The sequence below is a fragment of the Pleurodeles waltl genome, chromosome 12 (genome assembly GCF_031143425.1).
Source record: "Pleurodeles waltl isolate 20211129_DDA chromosome 12, aPleWal1.hap1.20221129, whole genome shotgun sequence".
NCBI lineage: Eukaryota > Metazoa > Chordata > Amphibia > Caudata > Salamandridae > Pleurodeles > Pleurodeles waltl.
In genome coordinates, this window is record NC_090451.1 from 393,868,983 (window position 1) to 393,889,183 (window position 20,201).

General features: G+C 44.8%; 1 protein-coding gene across 6 annotated transcripts in view; it reads left to right on the forward strand.

The window, feature by feature from the left end:
* The window catches only part of ZNF536 (zinc finger protein 536), a 1,047,679-nt gene that overhangs the window by 417,020 nt on the left and 610,458 nt on the right, over positions 1 to 20,201 (forward strand). For all 6 annotated transcript variants that reach the window (XM_069216781.1, XM_069216776.1, XM_069216777.1 and 3 more), the window contains one exon: positions 3,220 to 5,391. In XM_069216781.1, coding sequence (XP_069072882.1) covers positions 3,222 to 5,391 — 2,170 coding nt within the window. In that variant the 5' untranslated portion in view covers positions 3,220 to 3,221. The remainder of the gene's footprint in view (positions 1 to 3,219; positions 5,392 to 20,201) is intronic.

Below are 20,201 nucleotides of genomic sequence, written 5' to 3' on the forward strand. Positions count from 1 at the left end.
ATTCATCTCAAGGGTTAAACTGTAATCTCGAAGGTTTGCACAGTCGTCTTTAAATTTAATATACCTCGTTAATGCTTACTTGCAAACACTGAAGGATTTTTATGATTATAATCATGTGTTACAGCACCTAGCACTGTTTCTAAGCAGCATACTAATCAGCTTAATGAGATATTACTGCACTTTTTGTTGACTACGGCAAAATCCTTTTTATTGTTCTAAAGCTTGTCCTTTACTTTATTTTTTGCTCAAAGATTTATCGCATTTCATTGCAGACCAGCAATTACCTGGGCAGTTTACGTGTTTTTTTCTCCAAATTATAAAAGTTGCATTTGTTGTCGGTTTTATTAGAATATTGACGAATGCTAATGGAAAAACTGGCTGCATCCTCCCTAGCATCAATAAGAACTTGTCAATAAATTCATACCTATTTACATTTTTGCGTGCACCAATGGTGAATTGTGGAAGAAGACCTCCTTTAAGAAATGTCATAGATTTTACTTTTAATGGTGCACAAACTGTGACACCACTGCTACCTGTATGTGTTTGTTTTCCCTCTTCCTGTTTATTTCTTTTTTTAATTGGTTAATTAGATTTCTCATTATTATGGTAACAGTGAACATAAATTAAAGTCGAGGCTAATTGAAAAGTATACGAAATGTGCTACGGATCCTTAATAAACTATAAATTGGTCAAATCTTGATTCGGTTTACAGAGGGAAAGTGTTTGTTGACAGTGGCACATTCAGATTACATTATGTTGGGGAGAGGCTACTTCCGGCCTGTGTCTCTACTTGTGGGGTTGCATGCCTGCATATTGTGATGCTATTGTTGCTGATTCCACGTTTCACGGTGATTGTGGGAACGCAGACCAATCCGATCCTGGATGTGTTCTTAGCCACAGTACAATTATTTCTTTGGAGCCTCCATCAGTGCAAACAAGATGAGTGTGGTTGTGGATGGGGAATCCTGTTACCTACCACCACATGCCTGGACTCATCAACATATGCCATTGATGTACTTCTCCATTGTGTTTGTGATATCTCGTGAATGAGGGACCACTGAATAAGATGAACCCACATTTGTGAGATATTACAAGCACATATAGGCAATCCATTACTGCTTACTTACCCATCTGTTCACAAATCAGTTTAAATCCCAAAAAAGCAGGATAAAAATGCCCCTGAAAGAAATGAGATACTAAAAAACTAAGGGCCATGTGTACGAACACATTTTCCCATAGACACAGAATGGATAAAACCCCTTGGTACATCTTCCCCTAAGTGTGTTACCGATAAAGGTTGTGCATTTTCATCTTCTTCTATTGCTGTCTTTGGAGCATACTACGGTACCCAAATACCACACAGCCATTCTTTAGGTGCCCAAACCATTGCTACATCTCCTTTTACACATAACCCCAAATAAGCTGTAATAAATCACCAGAGTGAACCATCCTCGGGCACCCACTCACCTGTGAAGCTTTTGTTTAGGCACAGAATACACGTGAGTGCACAATGGACATATGCGCTGTAATTGAGACTCACCGTTACCACTAATGGGCCACAAATCTATGGAGATATTAAATGAGAAGTCAGAAGGATGGCTCTTTTAATGACTTACTCTGTCACTTTTGGTTCAGATCCCTACACGTGTTTGCAAGCACTAGGAAGGAATTGAGAAATAAAAAACAAAGGTAAAATTTGTTAAATATACTTCAAGGCCTTCTCCATGGCAAGGGGAAGGCCCATGGAGCATGTATATCTGTCATTGTGTATGGGGTAGACCTGTCAGCTGCCCAGGTGCCCTATTTGCAGACAGGACACCGTGCAAGTCAGCTGTCTTGAGCCTCTTTCACCCACCTGATGATTACTTAGGCCCGTATTTTTACTCCGTTTGCGCCGAATTAGCGTCGTTTTTTTCGACGCAAATTCAGCGCAAAACTAACGCCATATTTATACTTTGGCGTTAGACGCGTCTAGCGCCAAAGTATGAAGAAAGAACGTCATTTTTTAGCGTGAACGCCTTCCTTGCGTTAATGAGATGCAAGGAAGGCGTTCCCGTCTAAAAAAATGACGGCGTCGTATTTATACTCCCGGGCAAAAATCACGCCCGGGAGGTGGCGGGTCAAAAAAACCCGCATTTGCGCCTGAATTTAACGCCTGGGTCAGGGTAGGCGTTAAGGGACCTGTGGGCTCAGAATGAGCCCACAGGTGCCCTCCCCTGCCCCCAGGGACCCCCCCTGCCACCCCTGCCTACCCCAGGAGGACACCCAAGGATGGAGGGACCCATCCCAGTGAAGTACAGGTAAGTTCAGGTAAGTATAATTTTTTTTATATTTTTATTTTTTTTGTGGCATAGGGGGGCCTTATTTGTGCCCCCCTACATGCCACTATGCCCAATGACCATGCCCAGGGGACACAAGTCCCCTGGGCATGGCCATTGGGCAAGGGGGCATGACTCCTGTCTTTACTAAGACAGGAGTCATGAAATGGCGTCTGGGCGTCGAAAAAATGGCGCAAATCGGGTTAAGACGATTTTTTAGCGTCAACCTGACTTGCGCCATTTTAAGACGCCCTAACGTCATTTTTTCACAACGCCGGAGCTGCCTGGTCTACGTGGTTTTTTTCCACGCACACCAGGCAGCGCCGGTCTGATTGCGCCGTCTAACGCCATTCCATAAATACGGCGCCCGCATGGCGCTTCAGAATGGCGTTAGACGGCGCAAAATTTTTTGACGCTAAACTGCGTTAGCGCAGTTTAGCGTCAAAAAGTATAAATATGGGCCTTAGTGTACATCTGGCCTAGCGTTCTTCTCAAATTGGCAAGCTAGTGTGAAAGCCCACTTACATTCTGTTTTCAGAAAATACTACAGCTATACGAAGTCAACACCTTCTGTGTATTCTAGTAATTTCTCTTTTATTGGACGTTCAACACTTCCATCTTCACGAGTGGCAAATTATGAAGAAGCAATTTGCCGTGATTGGTATAGCAAAACGCAACTAATTACATGCTAAAATTACAGGGTGCAGTTAACAATTAATCAAATTCAGATCTATACTTGTTTAAATAGCCTAAGTATATTCATCATATGTATTTAATATTCCAAATAAGGCTTGCAGGAAACAATGTCCTTGTTAGAAATGTTGACTGGTGTGGTGATTGACTGGCTTCAAAAAATGTTGGTGTACGTTTTTTAATATGTGTTATTTTCATTTATTTCTAGGGATGGAGGAAGCTAGTTTGTGTCTTGGTGTTTCCTCGGCCGGGCCCAAAGTGGATTCCCACCTCAACAGCAAAATCCTGAACGGCCAATATTCCATGAGTCAGAAATTGCATCAGATCAACTCACAGTATGGGCACTCCTTCCAAGAACTTCAGAACCGACAAAAGTCAGAAGAAAAGACTGTCACACCACTGGAGGACAAAAGTCATGGGTCAATGGCAAATCAACCAATCAGCAGTCAGATGGCAATGCTAGCTAATCAGATTAACAGAGATGCTGACAGCGGTTTGAACGGAAGAGTTGACCTTCAGCAGTTCTTAAATGGACAAAATCTTGGGATAATGTCTCAAATGAATGACATAGAGGACGATGCAAGGAAAAACCGGAAGTACCCCTGCCCCTTGTGTGGAAAACGCTTTCGGTTTAACAGTATTTTATCACTGCACATGCGCACTCACACTGGAGAGAAGCCCTTTAAGTGTCCCTACTGTGATCACCGCGCTGCTCAGAAGGGCAATCTGAAAATTCATCTACGCACACACAAACTCGGAAACCTTGGCAAAGGTCGTGGACGGGTCAGAGAAGAAAACAGGCTTTTGCACGAACTTGAAGAAAGGGCCATTTTACGAGATAAGCAGATGAAAAGCAGCCTTTTGCAGCCAAGACCGGATGTGAAACCACAGCACCATTCTCAACAAAATCCTCTCAGCAACTGTAATTTATCCATGCCGGCGAACCCCAGTGCACCTGACATTTCCGCTAGAGTGCCTTCTCCAAAGCCAACAAGTGCACAAGAGGAAGCAGTACCCACAACAGCTGGTTTCAGGTGTACCTTCTGTAAGGGAAAGTTTAAAAAGCGTGAGGAGTTGGAAAGACACATACGAATCCTGCACAAACCCTATAAGTGCACCCTTTGTGATTTTGCTGCTTCCCAGGAGGAAGAGCTGATCAGCCATGTAGAGAAAGCCCACATCACTACAGAGTCGGCACAGGGGCAAGGAGTGAATGGAAATGGGGAACAGCCCGCTAATGAGTTCCGCTGCGAGGTGTGTGGCCAAGTCTTTAGTCAAGCTTGGTTTCTGAAAGGCCATATGAGAAAGCACAAGGATTCCTTTGAACACTGCTGTCAGATCTGTGGGAGGCGATTTAAAGAACCTTGGTTTCTTAAAAACCACATGAAAGTTCATCTAAACAAACTATCTGTAAAGAACAAATCCCCTAGTGACCCTGATGCAACAGTATCGCTTAGCAGTATGTCACAGGAGACACATGCAAATTTGTATTCAAGGTATATCTCTTGTTTACAGAGTGGCTTCTTTCCACCGGATAAAGCACTTTTAAGCGAACACGGTCAGATTTACCATAAAGGAGATATTCCCATGAAGGAGAAGGAAGCCCTGGCGAAACTTCTCTCACCTGTGTCTGGCATGGGCCATAATATATCTGAAGCAGATAAGCATTCATTACTGAGCTGCCTCAACCTTGTGCCTCCACTTAAGTCTAGCTGTATAGAAAGGTTACAGGCAGCTGCCAAAGCTGCCGAGATGGACCCCGTAAGTAGCTATCAAGCGTGGCAACTCATGGCCAGAGGAATGGCCATGGAGCATGGCTTTCTGGCTAAAGAGCAACAGTTACAAAGAAACCATGAAGACGCCATGGCCAATTCTGGAGTTCTATTTAATAAGGAGAAAAGGGAGTATATTATATTAGGATCTGATGGTTCTAAGCAGAAAATGCAAACAGACCTACTTCATGCTTCAAAGCTTTACAACCACAGGGACCTTTCTACCAAAATGGACCCTTTAGAAAGCACTAGAGACTTTTTATCCCATGGGGTGAACCATGGGTTTGATTATAACATGCAGAGTCATATGAATGCAAAAGAAAAACCGACAGAGTGTCCTGACTGTGGTAGAGTCTTCAGAACATACCACCAAGTAGTTGTTCATTCTAGAGTCCATAAGAGAGATCGGAAGGCAGAAGAAGATGCTCTTCAAGGTGCACTTGAGGAAAGGCATGGCTCTGGAAGCGACCAGGAGTCACAGTCTGTCAGCAGATCCACAACACCTGGGTCTTCAAATATCACTGAAGAAAGTGGAGTGGGTGGTGCACTCTCCCAGGCAGGAAGTGCTCAGGAGGACAGCCCTCATCCTTCTTCACCTTCGTCTTCAGGTTGGATTATTTCTTTACAGTTCTTTAGCTGCTAAAACACTCTATACGTATGGAATGTTTAAGAAATGTATTTATGCATTTGTGTCAAGTTCAAAATGTGTAAATTCTCAGCAATCTATCCATATCAATCCATTTATTGGTCTGTCACCCATCCATCCAACCATTCCCAAGTCTATCAGTCAACTGTTCATCGATCCATCCATCAATTTACCTATCTTTATGTTCATGGCTGTCTCTCTATAAACAAATATTTGCATTATATGTTGAGAGAAACAAGGTACAACAGAACAATAATGAATTATTCACACTATTGTGACATTGTGGTTGTTGATTCTGGAAAAAATGTCCTGTAAGTTATTGCTGGATTAGTACTTCCTACATCAAACAAACCCAATAATGCAGATGAAGCAATGGAAAGGTGATACTGTATGAATTCCAGAAGTAACAACCTTTGGCAAAGCCAATAGGTCTCACGTTTTGAACCTACTAGCTTTGGAAAAGCACTTTTCCGATACTGTGCAGAATCAGGAAAAAAGTATTGGAAAAAAATAAAAAAGCTTAAAAAAGGTCTGATGACACAATACTTGTTGTCAGGTTGCATCATTCTGTTGACTTGTGCTTGTGTCACATTGCACGTGCGTACCTACAGAATGAATCAGAGCTATTTTCATTTTGTCTCATTTATGGATCGAAAATGGCAGATGCCACATTAGTCAGTAAATAACTGTTTTTAGTGTGAAAGCACAAAATGAAAATAAAAATGGACCCTGGGGTTAGGGAGGCTAGGGAGCAGCGGATGGGGAGAGGAGGGTAAAAACAACACATGAATGAGAGCACAACATAAGAGGGGTAGAAGCACACAAGGGAGAGAGCAACATGGAACTCGTGGGGAAAAGCATTCCACGAAGACAGTAAGAAAACATATCCACACTCACAGAGTCCTTAACCAAAAAGAAGAAAGTAGTTCCCTAAAAGTGAACAGTTAAAGGATAAAGTGAAACAGTCAAAAGGCTAGTAAAGAGGGTATGCTTGAAGGAAGTTCAAACACAAGAGGAGGAAGTCATGCCGTTGAAAAACAAATAAGCAATTGAGAGTGATAGTAAAGCCAAGCAATTAAGCCCATTGCAATTTCACAATAGGTCTCTCACAACCATGCAACTTGCACTGTCTGGTAGGCGAGACCAAAAAAGGAAAAACTTATCATTTTTAACTACTTTAGTAAGAAGTGGTGAGAAATGAGCTAGTCTTTGTCTTGATGTTTCCTCAGAAGGGCCTTAAATGCATGTCCTTCTTAGGAGCACCATTCTGAATGGCTAATATTGCATGAGTCAGAAGAGGCATCAGTTCAATTCAGAGTTAGGCCACTCCTTCCAGGAGAAGAAAAAACTGACAACCTTCAGACGAAAGGCAGCCATGTTACTGGGGGACAAGTCATTGCTAAGTGCAAATTTAGTAGTCAGACGGCAATGCTTACTGAGGGCAGAACAGAGTGGTAAATAATAAGTGGAGGTCGAAAATTCTTACATAAATCATCTTAAAATGATTTCAAATAAATGCATTCCTCTCTTTTGCCCCTACACAGTTGATTTGTTTTCAGTGCACCAATGGCAGTTACGTATCATAGCAAAATGTACAGTTTAATACTACAAATCTGAAACATTTTGGCACACAAAAATTGTGAATTCACTCTTGGTCATGACATACACTATAGAAAAGGTGCTAATAGGTCTTGTAATTTATAAATTACATGTTTTTCTTCAGCATCACTGACTTCAATATCAAGAGCTTGTGGGGTTTGGCAGAACGTCTTCTTTCAGATGAGCTAAAGTAAAGCAGTGTGCGATTTCTTCAACACACCTATCTTCTTATTTTAAGATTGTGTCCTATTTAGCTTCCTGTGCAAGGTGGGAGTTTTCAGATTTATTCGATTTACCCCTACACTATAATCCAATTTGCGACACAGGGTTGAATATAAAAATTCAAGTGACTCACAGGGATTCACAATTGTGAAAGGCCTGGTCCCTTTCAAACCACAGAAAGGGGTAGTCTGTAATCTCACTTTGAGTCAGAGGGTGCAAACATCTTGACCATCAAAGTCCGTCCTAGCTGCCTGCCAGCATCCTGGGATCCTCTTCCAGTGAACCTGAGACGATATAAGAGCCTCGGAAGTACCAGTTTAGTTGTTTGGGAAGTCTTAATGACCCTTGGGGAAGCTAGTCTATCAAAGGAGCCGTGGGTCCTAATGCACAAAAAGAAATGGGTCTCCCTGCCTTTAAATTGATTAGAAAAAAACAAATGCATAATTGAGATACACTGGATCCCTCAGAGACATGTACCCTGGTCCCACAGAACCGGCTGCACTAATGATAGCTAAGCCTCGGCATTGGGGATTGCACTGGCCGTGACCAAAGTTCTCTTGCCTTATACTTCTATATTTTTCTGGGAAAGTTTGATAACATCAGACCTATCCAGAACTTTAAAAAACACAACTCCTCTACCACATAGGCGTTGTGTTTACTATCACAGTGGATATGTTTAACAAATGGCGTGATATTTTGCTTATAAGCTGCATGGGAGCATGTGTTGTTTACTCCTGAATTCCAAGGAGTGAGACATACTTTGTCAAGGAAAAAAGATTTGCTCTACTTAGAGGTGGTCGAAAAATTTTAAAACAATGTTCTAAATGTGCAGGAAGTAGATTTTTGCATTTACGTTGAAAAAAGTGGTTTTACTGTGAGTACGCAAACATCTCTAAATAACGACCTTTTTTAATTGGACACAAAATGTCAAATGTCAACCTACAAACTGTAGCAACACATATGATTCATTCGGCTCCACAACACATGCACCACCAACTGAGGTTTATCTAATGTCAACACAAATTAATATGGTAAAAAAATGGATGGAATCATTACTGAGCCAAACATTTGGATGTTTCTTTTACCAATATCAGTTGTCATCATTTGTTTCCCTAGTCAATATTTTTGGGTCCTCGATTACAAGTAGGTGGAAAACTTCAACCTCGGGATTATGAGTTGCAACATTTTGTTATTGTACCGGGTAATTACTGAATGCAACAGTGTCTGTACCCTGTTCAATTCTGGCAGGTCAAACCTGCCAGAGTTTTTCAGAAAATGTGCCGGACATATGGATTTGTTAAATACCAAATGTCACAGGTTGTTCTACATTTTTAAAGACTCAAAATTGAATTGATGAAAATTATAACAGCTGATTAATTCCTAATACTGTGGTGTCACATTTTATGGGGGGGTGGGGGGGTGAGCAATATTGCATCCAACATTGGGGCAGCGCTTATTGAGGCTTATATTTTGTATTAAAGATATGAATGTTTTGTTATCAAGTGAAGCAGTGTTTTTTTCCACCAAAATCAGCAAAGAAAATATGGCTCACTATAGTATTTAATGTACTTTCTGATCTTCTAATCTCTAAAATAAAATATTATGTTTGATAATGGAGAATGTGTACTAAATTTTAAGCACAGGGTTACACCAAATTATTCTACTAAAAATAAATTTCTCTTGACATCCATTTGCAGTTCCAGGTGAATAAAAAAAATTATATCCTCAGCCCCCTGGACCCTGACATCCTCTAATACTGCAATCATTCTTCATGCCTCAGAACAAAGGAAATCGTGCCTAACAAATATTCTGTTACTAATAGCAACATTGATTTCTGCAATCAGCCATTCAGTTATGAGATGAAGTAGCGTGTGAGGCACTCTTCGCCATTTCATTGGCCGCTGTGTGAGAACTATCTGCAGCCTGCAGTCGATTAACCAATATTGTATATTGTGTTTTTTTCCCCATTCCTATCTCATGTTGTAAAATTGGTGCAGCCCAACTATGCCCAGTACAAAAGCACTTGCTAGTTGAGTTCTGTCATCCTCTGCAGTGCTGTACGCTTTCTGCACAGCGAAAACACAAAACGAGACAGACAAGTTGGCTTATGATTTTTTACGGACATGTTGCTAAACACACATCCAGGCATCACACTTCACACATTCCTCAGAATTTAGTGATGCTGATTAAACACCAGTGAAACGTTCTGTTTGCTCTTAGAATCACAGCCTCGCGCTTCACTTGTTACGGGTTATGCCCACTGCAAAATTATTTGTAGGCTAGGATCTCATTTGTTGTGTATATTTTAAACGCTAATTACTTTGGAAGCCTGGTAGATCTTTACAAGTCTGTTTTAGCTAATAAAACTGAGAAATCTAATTTATGTTCATCGTGTTTAGATTGATTCTTGTTTACCAGTCGTGACACCCTGGCAAAAATGTTTACCTTGTGCACCTATGGAGAGAGGATGTGGGTTCTTCGAGGGATGGGGCCCTGGGGAGGTGGTGGGCCTTTGAGCCCATCAATACCAAAGAAGCCCTGGTCGCACGTAGCTACAGAGAAGGAGTGGGCTTTGACCCCGGCGCTCTCTGAGCAGTCACTCCCACCTTTACCAAAAACCCAAAGGCTTCTGGCACCACCCTCCATGTCCCGGGCTAGTTGCAAAACATGTAACAAGCCACCTTAATGTAGTGGTGGAAACCTCTGTGGAACGGTTTCATCTCCCTTATGTTCAATGTAAGGTATGTTCCTCATCACAATGGGGGACACCAATGGGACCAGAGGTGTTGGTGGGTCATTATTTACAAAAATGAAGTACAGAGAGGGATACAATGCAGGCACTCTCCAGTTCCTGAAACAAAGCATGCAGTGCTTCGTCCAGCATGCATTACACAAGAAATTACGGGCACCGTCGGCATTACTAGCCTACACTTAATGTGGCATACGGATTGGTAGGAGTCGAGAAACATGGTAGAATTCTATTGCCTTCACATATTTGTTTACTGTCCATTAATGGTTTTACTCACAACATTGGTGGATGGGTCCAGGTATCCATCACTAGGGTATGAACTATTCCATTCCACTCATGTTTTTACACTGTGGGTCATTGTCATGTCCAATAATAAATAGTTCCATTTGCAGACGTTTGACCACAAACGTGCAACATACACCTAGAATATCTAGTCATGATTTTTAGGGGGACAACAGAAAAAGTTTGTGGGTCCACCCGCAATGGGTAATCATGAGGATTATGCACACTTTATACACACACACACATATCCACACAAACATACAAAGTGATTCAGGCATTTTAAGCAGACTGTGAATTAAACATTACTAAGGTCTGTGGAAAGGGTAGGTGTCTTCATTTTATTCAGTTTTTCATTTAGACACGACCCTCTTCCGAAGAGATCTTTCTGACACCGTCCATATCCATAGCTCACACCTCATCTCTTTTCTTTTCAGTACCTTCGTTTCGCTCTCTCCTGCACATACTTCCTCGCACATTTTTCTTTCCTCTTCTCCTACATACAACACACCGACTCACCTGTAAGCACTGCCTTTTCTTGAAATTGCGCAATGTCAGTATTTTGACAGCTGTGTAACTCTTTTACGTATGTTTGCGTTGAATTACATTTACAATTGGCATATCTGCATACACTCTGCAGAGAGGCCAAGAATTGGAGGAGCCTTTATTCTGAACCCTTTATAAACCACTGACGGACACTTTGTGAAATTCACACTGCCTTCAGCCTGAACTCTACCGCTTTCAATCGATGCCCATTATGAACACCCACCCACAACCTAAACTAAAAAAAACCTACGTAGGCAATTCTTTTCATAGTAAACACTATACTTGTGGAATATGTTGCATTAAAACATCTACAGAAACACATCCTGACAAAATCTAACACTCTTAGAAAATTCAAAAGTAAGTAAAATTCGAAATTCAAAGAGAAACATCCTCTCTCTTTCTAGGTTGAAAGCTAGTGTTTGTGTTTGTTGGTTGCAGCTGTCATCTGGTGGTGGGGCAGGAAAATTACAGATAGTGTACTGGACCCACCATCGCCCCCCTTCCAAAACCCCCAGTGATGCACTGACCATGTCTAACCTGCAGTCACCACAGACAAACTTTCACACCCAAATGCATCACAGAAGTCTAGTACAAAAGCATAAGAACCAGTATTAGAGTTCCAGAACAGGAGCTAGCAGCCTCTACAATATGTTACCATAATCACTTGACCTCCCTTGACAGGCCTCCTTTGACAGGCTTTTTAAACCTAACTTCGACCTCTCCAGGAAATGGATGTTCCTTGAAAAAGCTGTGATCACAATTTGTATGCAATAATTCGAAGTAACAGCTTTATTTCATGCTCTAACATTCATTAACCCTTCCTTCTTCTCGATGTGATGACACATAGTGAGGCCTCTGTGCCTCCAATCACAACCCTTTCCCAAAGATAAAATCCCCCCTCTTATCTCTTGTTCCTTTTTTGAGTGTCCAACTGGTCATGCATGGTGCGCTTTCTCCTGTGTCTTGCAGGAGTTCCTGCCACTACCACATGGTGTCAGCTGGTTTGCCGAGTCTGCATGTTCCTATTTTGAAACAGACAGTGTATTTTGAGGTTTGCGCCTGTTTAGCTCAGACATCCTGGGACAGTACAGACATGGCTGTGGGAGACGACAGGTAAGCGCAGGTCTGCCACCATTATGGAAGTGTGAGGTCTTTGCCTTTTATCCTTCTGGTGTGGACAGGCAGGAGACACACAGTGGAATTCTCCGGCTGGCTTTGAGGGAGACATAGGGGGTCATTCTGACCTGGGCGGGCGGCGGACGCCGCCCGCCTGGTGGGAACCGCCAAATGGCCGCTCCGCGGTCAGAAGACCGTGGAGGCCATTCTGACTTTCCCGCTGGGCCGGTGGGTGCCCGCCAAGGGAGCGCCCGCCGGCCCAGCGGGAAAGGCCCTGCAACACAGAGGCCGGCTCCGAATGGAACCGGCGGTGTTGCAGGGGTGCGACGGGTGCAGTTGCACCCGTCGCGATTTTCACTGTCTGCTATGCAGACAGTGAAAATCATGCTGGGGCCCTGTAAGTGGGCCCCACGACACCCGTTCCCGGCATCCTGTTCCTGGCAGTCAAAACTGCCAGAAACAGGCTGGCGGGAAGGGGGTCGGAATCCCCATGGCGGCGCTGCTTGCTGCGCCGCCATGGAGGTTCAGCCCAGCCAGGGGAAATCCGGCGGGAAACCGCCGGATCCCCTTTTCTGACCGCGGCTTTACCGCTGCGGTCAGAATGGGCACTGAAGCACCGCCAGCCTGTTGGCGGTGCTTCCGTTGCCCGCGGCCCTGGCGGTCTTAGACCGCCAGGGTCAGAATGAGGCCCATAGACTCGTCTGTAACTTTCTGTTAGCCTCCTCCGGCTGCTTTTGGTTTCTCACGGCTGCAGGCGGCATATGTATGGCACCTCTGGCTTTCTTTTCATGGGTGTGTTATCCATTGCTCTACGTACGCATCACTGCATATGTGGGCTGGGAGCAGCTTTCTCGAGGGCCAGGTGTTAAGCAATTGCATGGCGGGCCTCTCTGTTCCAACTTGCAGTGCAGCGGGTGACAAGAGGCATTTGTTTAGCATCCCCCCTCTGCTGGGCAACTAAGGTGGATGTGACTGACGTATATATTTACTATTAGTTTTATGTAACTCTGTAGCCTTCCCAGATGTTGTTGCGCTGCCGTGTTATTTGTCTGGCTAGTGCGGTGGTGGTGGCGGCATGCAGTGGGTGTTTTCGGGGGCAGCTGAGCTCCGACAGGGGTTCAGCTGGGAGAACCCTTGTCAGGAAGTTTGCGATATCAGCGCTGTCGTGGAGTTTGTGGTAGAGCACAGGCGGGCGCCCCTGCATCACTGCTGTGTATTTTATGTGACGGACGGCAGGTAGCCTAGAGTTAAAGTTCAATGGAGCAGGCATGTGTCTGTGGTTTCATCGTCGCTTTCAGGATGGGGGTTTAGGTCCTGTCAAGCGGATTAAAGCGTTTTTCATAATGAAGGAGCATGTCTGCTTAAATTTTGGCTTCTTAATTGGAATTGAGCATTGGCTTGTGCCTATGGTGTATTATGGCCCAGGAATTCCCAAATGCATTTGGGACATTTGTTCTGTTTGCAGGTTTCAGGCTTCACTGGCATTTCAAATTATGCGCGTGATATGACTCAAGGACATGATCTCAGACAGTTGGGATCACAGGCCCCTCTCATGCAAGGATTCGTGTCCCATCCCTGGCTGCACAGTGTCTGATGGTCATCCTTGTAGTCATGGGTATTCATATCTATGACATTCTGTTTCTATTTCAGGGTTTTCATTCAGAGATTGGTATGAGCTTCCGTGGTCAATGTGTGGGTGCTTCTCCTTCTATTTTGTTGCTTGTGCTGATGTGGGGAAACAATACAATGTCTATGCTTTTCTGCTGTTTGTTCCAGCGGTCACATTGAGGTACTGGTTATAACCAGGTGACACCCCTCTCCTTGTTTGGAGTGATGGGTGTTTCTGTGTTACTTTGGGGCTAGTGAACATGGTCTTACATTCCCATTCTGAAGTTAAAGAGTTTAAAGTGCCTGCATGGGCTTCTGGCTATTTTATGACCCTCCCTTTTTACTTATTGGGTTACCATTGTGTCCTGACTTTCTGCTGTTGTCGGGTTGCTGCTTGTTTTCTGTGTTCATGGCCTTCTACAGTTCAGTGGGTCATTTGGTTCTTTCGCAAGGTGTTGGATCTAAAGCACATCTGGGGAGATGTCCATGCCTTTCAGGATGCTATCCTTAGAGATATTCTTTCAGCTGATGTCACCAGGCGGCTTCTTGACAAGGATTGGTCTGCGGGCTACAACTCTCCACATTTCTGTCATAAGTTTCTGGGGTTCCCTGTGGGGTAATAATATTTCTGGTCTGGGCGGTTTGGTCTGAAGTATGCTTTCAAGTGTTGGCCATAGCTTTGGCAGTTCTGCTCCGCTTGCCTGTCCGGTGGCCTGGCCTTCCTCTGGCCAGTATGGGTGTGGCTTGTTGCCTAGTGTGGGCCTACAGACCAGAGGTCTGTGGTGCCTTTCTCTGTTTGGGGTGAGAGTGTCTGGGTTGTTGGAAGCATCCAACAAGTGTTTTTGCTCCGTTTGGAGTGGGAATGTCAAACTTATTGCCTCATTCTGTCTGCTGGTTTGTTTGGTCTGCTGTTGTATGCATGTCAGCTGGTGACTGGCCAGGCCAGTTCCGGGCCATGTTTTTCAGGCTGGTCTGTTTCATCTGTAGGGATCTCCTTCGGTCCTCTCATGACTTCTTCAGTGAATGCGAGGGAGGCGCAGCTAGCTCTATCTCTGGATCTTGTCGTCCTTAAGGGCCTGGTTCCAGACGGTTCTGGACATGGTATCCTTGCCTGTCTTTAGGGTGTTGATGTCACATCTGAGACTTGTCCGCACCTGTTTGGGCACTGTGTCCATGGTTGTGGTGCTGAGCAATCTGGCTGCCACAAGTGTTCTTGGAGCCTGGACTCCGTGGTTTCTCAATGTCCTTTGGTGATTCCTTCTGATGCATTGTGCTATGGAGATGCATGTTTGTTCTACCTTTGCAATGTGACTTAGGTGACCCGGAAGGACTCCTGAGGGGTTTTCCTGGTGTCCTCCAGACCTGATGGTGTTCTCTATGGGGGCTGTGGGGCCTCTTTGTGGGTTGTTACACCTGATAGCCTTAGGGTCGTCACCCCTAACTTTTTGACTGCCTCCCTCCACTTTTTGGACACTGTTTTTTCTGGTTTTAGAACTCTGTGCACCTTACCACTACTAACCAGTCATAAAGTGCATATGCCCTCTCCCTTAAATATAGTGACATTAGCTCATACCCAATGGGCTTATTTAATTTACTTGAAGGGAGTAACAAGGTCAAATTTAGTATGGCCAGAACAGTGATAAAAGATCCTGCTGACAGGTGAAGTTGGATTTAATATTACTATTTTAGAAATGCCACTTTTAGAAAGTGAGCATTTGTCTGCACTTAAATCCTTCTGTGCCTTACAATTCATGTCTGGCTGGGCTAGTTGACAGCTCCCTTGTGCATTTCACTCAGACAACCCCAAACACAGGATGGTCAGTCACAACTGCACACATCTGCATAATGAATGGGTCTTCATGGGCTGGGAGGGTGGAGGGCCTGACACTTACATGTCAAAGGACAGTGGCCTGCCCTCACACAATGGACTGCCAAACCCCGTACTGGGACCCTGGCAGACAGGATGGAATTGAAAGGGGACCTTGTGCACATCTAAGCCACTCTTTGAAGTCTCCTCCTCTTCAAAGGCACATTTGGGTATATAAACAGGGCCTCTGACCCTACCAACTCAGACACTTCTGGACCTGAACCTGCAACCTGTCAAGAGGAATTGCCTGGCGGCCCAATGGAATCACCTGACTGCTTTTCTGCAAAGGACTGCTGACCTTTGGTTCTGCTGAGAAGTGCTCTCCAAGGGCTTGGATTGAGCTTGCCTCCTGTTTTCTGAAGTCTCAGGGACAAAAAGACTTAATCTCTGTAAAGACCTCCTTTTGCAGCAAAATTTTGACGCACAGCCTGCCAGAAACGACACACAGCCTGCATCGCGGGTGAGAAAATCACCACATGCCGAACCGGAATGACGCAGCCCGGCTCCCCGAGTGGAGATCGACCCAGCGCCAGCATTGCAACCGGAACTTCGAAGCATGGCCCACTGGATCAATGCATAGCCGAGCCGGAACGACGCAGCCCAACTTCGTGCAAGAAGAATCGACGCAGCACCTGCCGTGCAACAGAAATTTCCCAGCATCTCCCCCGGATTGAAGCAGCTCCTTTGACTTCGTCCTACACGCCCAGGATTTTCCTGCATCGTCCCCAGGGCATCCAAATATCCTGCAACCTGAAGAGGATCCAAGCCTGCATGCCTGGAATTGATGCAAGGCCCTGGCTGCATGAAAATTATTGACCCATCGTCTGTGTGCGTTCAGAAAAACCGACGCACACCTCCCCTTTTTCCACGCATATCCTCCTCTGCGGTGCGTTGCAGATAATTTAGCCGCAAATCAGGTACTTTGTGCTTGCAAGAGACACTTATTGCTTTTAAGAACTTAAGACTCTTTTTTATCATTCACAAAAGTGATATCTCAACTTCTACTTATCAAATCTTGATCCTTTTGACCTTATTCTACTCAGATAAATATTCTATATTTTTCTAAACCTGTGTGGTGTATTTTTGTGGTGTTTATACTGCATAATTGCATGATTTATTGCACAAATACTTTACACATTGCCTTCTAAGTTAAGCCTGACTGCTAATTGCTAAGCTACCAGAGGATGGGCACAGTATAATTTGGATTGTGTGTGACTTACCCTGACTAGAGTGAGGGTCCTTGCTTGGACAGGGGTAACCTGACTGCCAACCAAAGACCCCATTTCTAACAGGGGTGTTCGCGGTCTTCCATCTGAAGGGTACTGGTAGCATTTCACCTGGTCCTCATTCTATTCTGCCCTCAGCTAGAGGCAAGATATTCTTCATTCCACTGGACGTCTCCACTGCTGTGTCCTCTGTCCCTCAGCAGAGAAGGGCAGGAGTTCTATCTTTATTGTCAGATGCGGTTCAAATGTTCTGATGGGCTCAGTTGTCTGTGGGGTCGCTCAAAGATGTCTTTCTTCAGGGAGTTCTGCACTGTCAGGCCGGTCCCCTGAGCAGGGAGCTTCCATCCTCTCTGGCATTCTGTCTTTCTCCTCAGGTGTTTGTCTTGGTGTATCTGTTATAGGGTCACCCTAGCATGGTTTTATTTGCATGCCATTGCGTTGCCTTCTTCTCCAGTTGTTTTTTCCAAGAGGCTGGGATGCACCCCCATCGGGGGTGGTTGCCCAGCTCTGTCCTTGGCAGGGGGCCTGCTGTTTGCTTTACCTCTGTTTCATTTGATCCTGAGGTTTCTGCCTCTGGTTCAAAGAGAGAGGTATCTGGCAGTTCTGGTGACTCCGTCATGCTCTTGCTCTTTCTGGTTTCCTCTTCCGGAGAAGAAGTTGGGACTGGTGTGGTGGCTTCCTTTGATACCTGCCCCCCGTGCAGGTTCTGTGTCTCCGGGTACAGTTGTTTGGGACTCTCAAGCTGGCGGCTTGGAGATTGCATGTGGGGGGTTTGTGGTGACTGGATCTCTTGACTTCTGAATCTTCAGCGACTTTGGATGAGGTTTCATGCTTGGTGTGGTCGGATGAGCAGGCTCCTCATTCTGTTCTCTTCCTCAGGTATTGGGATTATCCAAGAAAGGTTTCATATGGGTCTTGGTCCTTCCACTTTTATGGGTTTTGTGGGCCTCTGTGATTGCTTTCAGTTTCCCTTGGGATGGTCTGGTGGATGTCCAGAGTCTGTTCTCCAGGTTCTTCAGGATTTCTGTTTTGTGTCCAGTCCTGCTGGTGGTGTTTCCTACCTGACTTCTGCAGTTGATATTTTGGGCTCTCAGTTATCCTCTGTTTGGGCCTCTATCTCCTGTGGGGTTACGTTCTTGTCCATTGGTAGTGTTTTGTTCTGGTTGCTATGTCCTCGGCTCGCCACCTTTATGGTGCTGGGTTCTCTGCCTTGTTTGTCTCCTTTCCTTGGGTGCTCAAGGGCAGAATTGTGCTTTGGTTTGATACAGGATTTGTGCCCAATGTGCAGTCTTTGTTTCTTCTTCAGCTGGATGTGTTTCTTCCGGGACTCATTCCTGATCCTTTCTCTTCTGATGTGGTGTCTTTTACTTTCGCTTGAGGTGCAGAGGGTTGTATTGTTCTCCCTGGTTAAAGTGTTGGAATTTGGGTCTCCTCCACTTCCATTATATTTCTGCCGGGATGGAGGTCAGGGGGGCATTCGACTTGGCTGTGTGCTGGTGTTTCTTGTCTGTGTATCTGCTGGCATATCCACAGTTTGGTCTATCTTATCCTCTGGGGTTCCTGGGAGGTCATTTAGGGTGTGTCCACTTTTGTAACTAAAGTGCATGGGGCGTCTTTGGAGGGGTCCTGTTGGGCTGCCTTTTAGGGCAGTTCCTTCTTCCTTGGTGTCATGTTTTCACGTGGTTCCAAGTTCGGAGCTTCAGGATTTGTTGGGTTCCATGGTAGTGACATCTGTTTTGTATGCAGATTTTTTCATGAGACTTATACTTGTGTTACATGTTCTGTGCAGTTGGCCTGGTCCTCTTTTTGGCTTGGCTACATCTCACTAATTGGCTCATTATGGCGAAAGGGACAAAGCGCCTCACTAAGTGAGTCATCACAACGAGAGAAGGACCTAGAGTAATGCTATCACTGGTAAGTAAATGCAGCATTAGATTTGTTGCATCTTGTGTAGCGAATGTGATATGTTATATCTTTAATAATTTTTGTAGGAATATTCATTGGCCCACAAGTTTGACCCAACTGTGTTTTGTTCAATTTAGTCAGTCAGATAGACAGTGTTAGAATTATAAAAATATATTAGCGCTGGGCTTACAAACTCATACAAACGTGATATGACATCAAGGGTACACTCTTCACACAATGAAGAAAGTGTTTAGGAGAAGACACTAGGGGGCATATTTATACTCTGTTTGCGCCGAATGTGTGTCAAAAGTTTTGATGCACATTCGGGGCAAAACTTGCCCCATATTTAAACACTGACGCCCGACCCCGCGGACGTCAAAATTCCACTGTGTGCGTCATTTTTTGGGAGCGGGAAACTGCCTTGCATTAATGATATGCATGGTAGGCTTTCCTGCCCAAAAAATTAATTTAAGGCCTGTGCGCCTTATTTATACCCCGCGTCATTTTGACGCACAGGAGGGGATGGGCCTTAAAAAACGGTGCACAGCCTGTTTTGCGACGTTTTTTAACGCTTGGGTCAGGGCAGGCGTTAAGGGATCTGTGGGCTCGGATGGAGTCCAGAGGTGCCCTCCCCTGCCCCCAGGGACACCCCCTGCCACCCACACCCACCCCGGGAGGACACCCATTGGATGGGGGGGACCCATCCCAGGTAAGTAAAGGTAAGTTCAGATAAGTATTTTTTAAAGTTTTTTTAAAGTGGCATAGGGGGGCCTAATTTGGGCCCCCCTACATGCCACTATGCCCAATGACCATGCCCAGGGGACAGAAGTCCCCTGGGCATGGCCATTGGGCAAGGGGACATGACTCCTGTCTTTGCTAAGACAGGAGTCATGTCAATGGGGATTGTGCCCTCAAAAAAAATGGCGCAAGTCCAGTTTGAGGACTGATTTTTGCCTCCGACCTGACTTGCACCATTTTTTATGCTCAACCCCCATTTTCCCCTACGCCGGCGCTGCCTGGTGTGCTACTTTTTTTTTGACTCAGACCAGTCCGCAGCGCCGGCTAACGTCATTCCTTAAATAAGGTGCCCGCATGGCGCATTGGAATGACGTTAGCCGGACGTAAAAGTTTTGACGCACAACTGCGTTGGTGCAGTTGTGCGTCAAAATGTATAAATATGGCCCTAGATGCTTGATTTGGAGTTTGCTGGACGGATGACTCTCGTCTGCCTTATTAAAAGTGCATTATAGCAAGAGGCACTTGTGAAAAGAAGGATGCCATGTACGTCATGTTTGTGATGATGTACCCACCCACCAATCTCTAAATCAGGCCCTAAATTAGTTTAATTTTCTAAAATATTGGCATGCTGATTATGGTCTTGCTTGACAATGCAGCTGTCGCCAGACAATTATGTGAGAATTACCAGAAGAGGGGCTTTGGTTCCGCAACATGTCGGGAGCCAGGAGTACATGTTTTCATTGGGCAGAAGTTCTGCGCTTCTACAAAAAATGCCCTTGCTCTTCACACAACTGTGATTGTTTTGTTTATTTATCCAGCAGCCTATTGCTTGAACTTACAGGGGCAAACACATGCCACTGCAATCCTATTAAAGTGTCTTTGATAACCAAATATCTTTTGGTGTTTTTCTCTGGCAG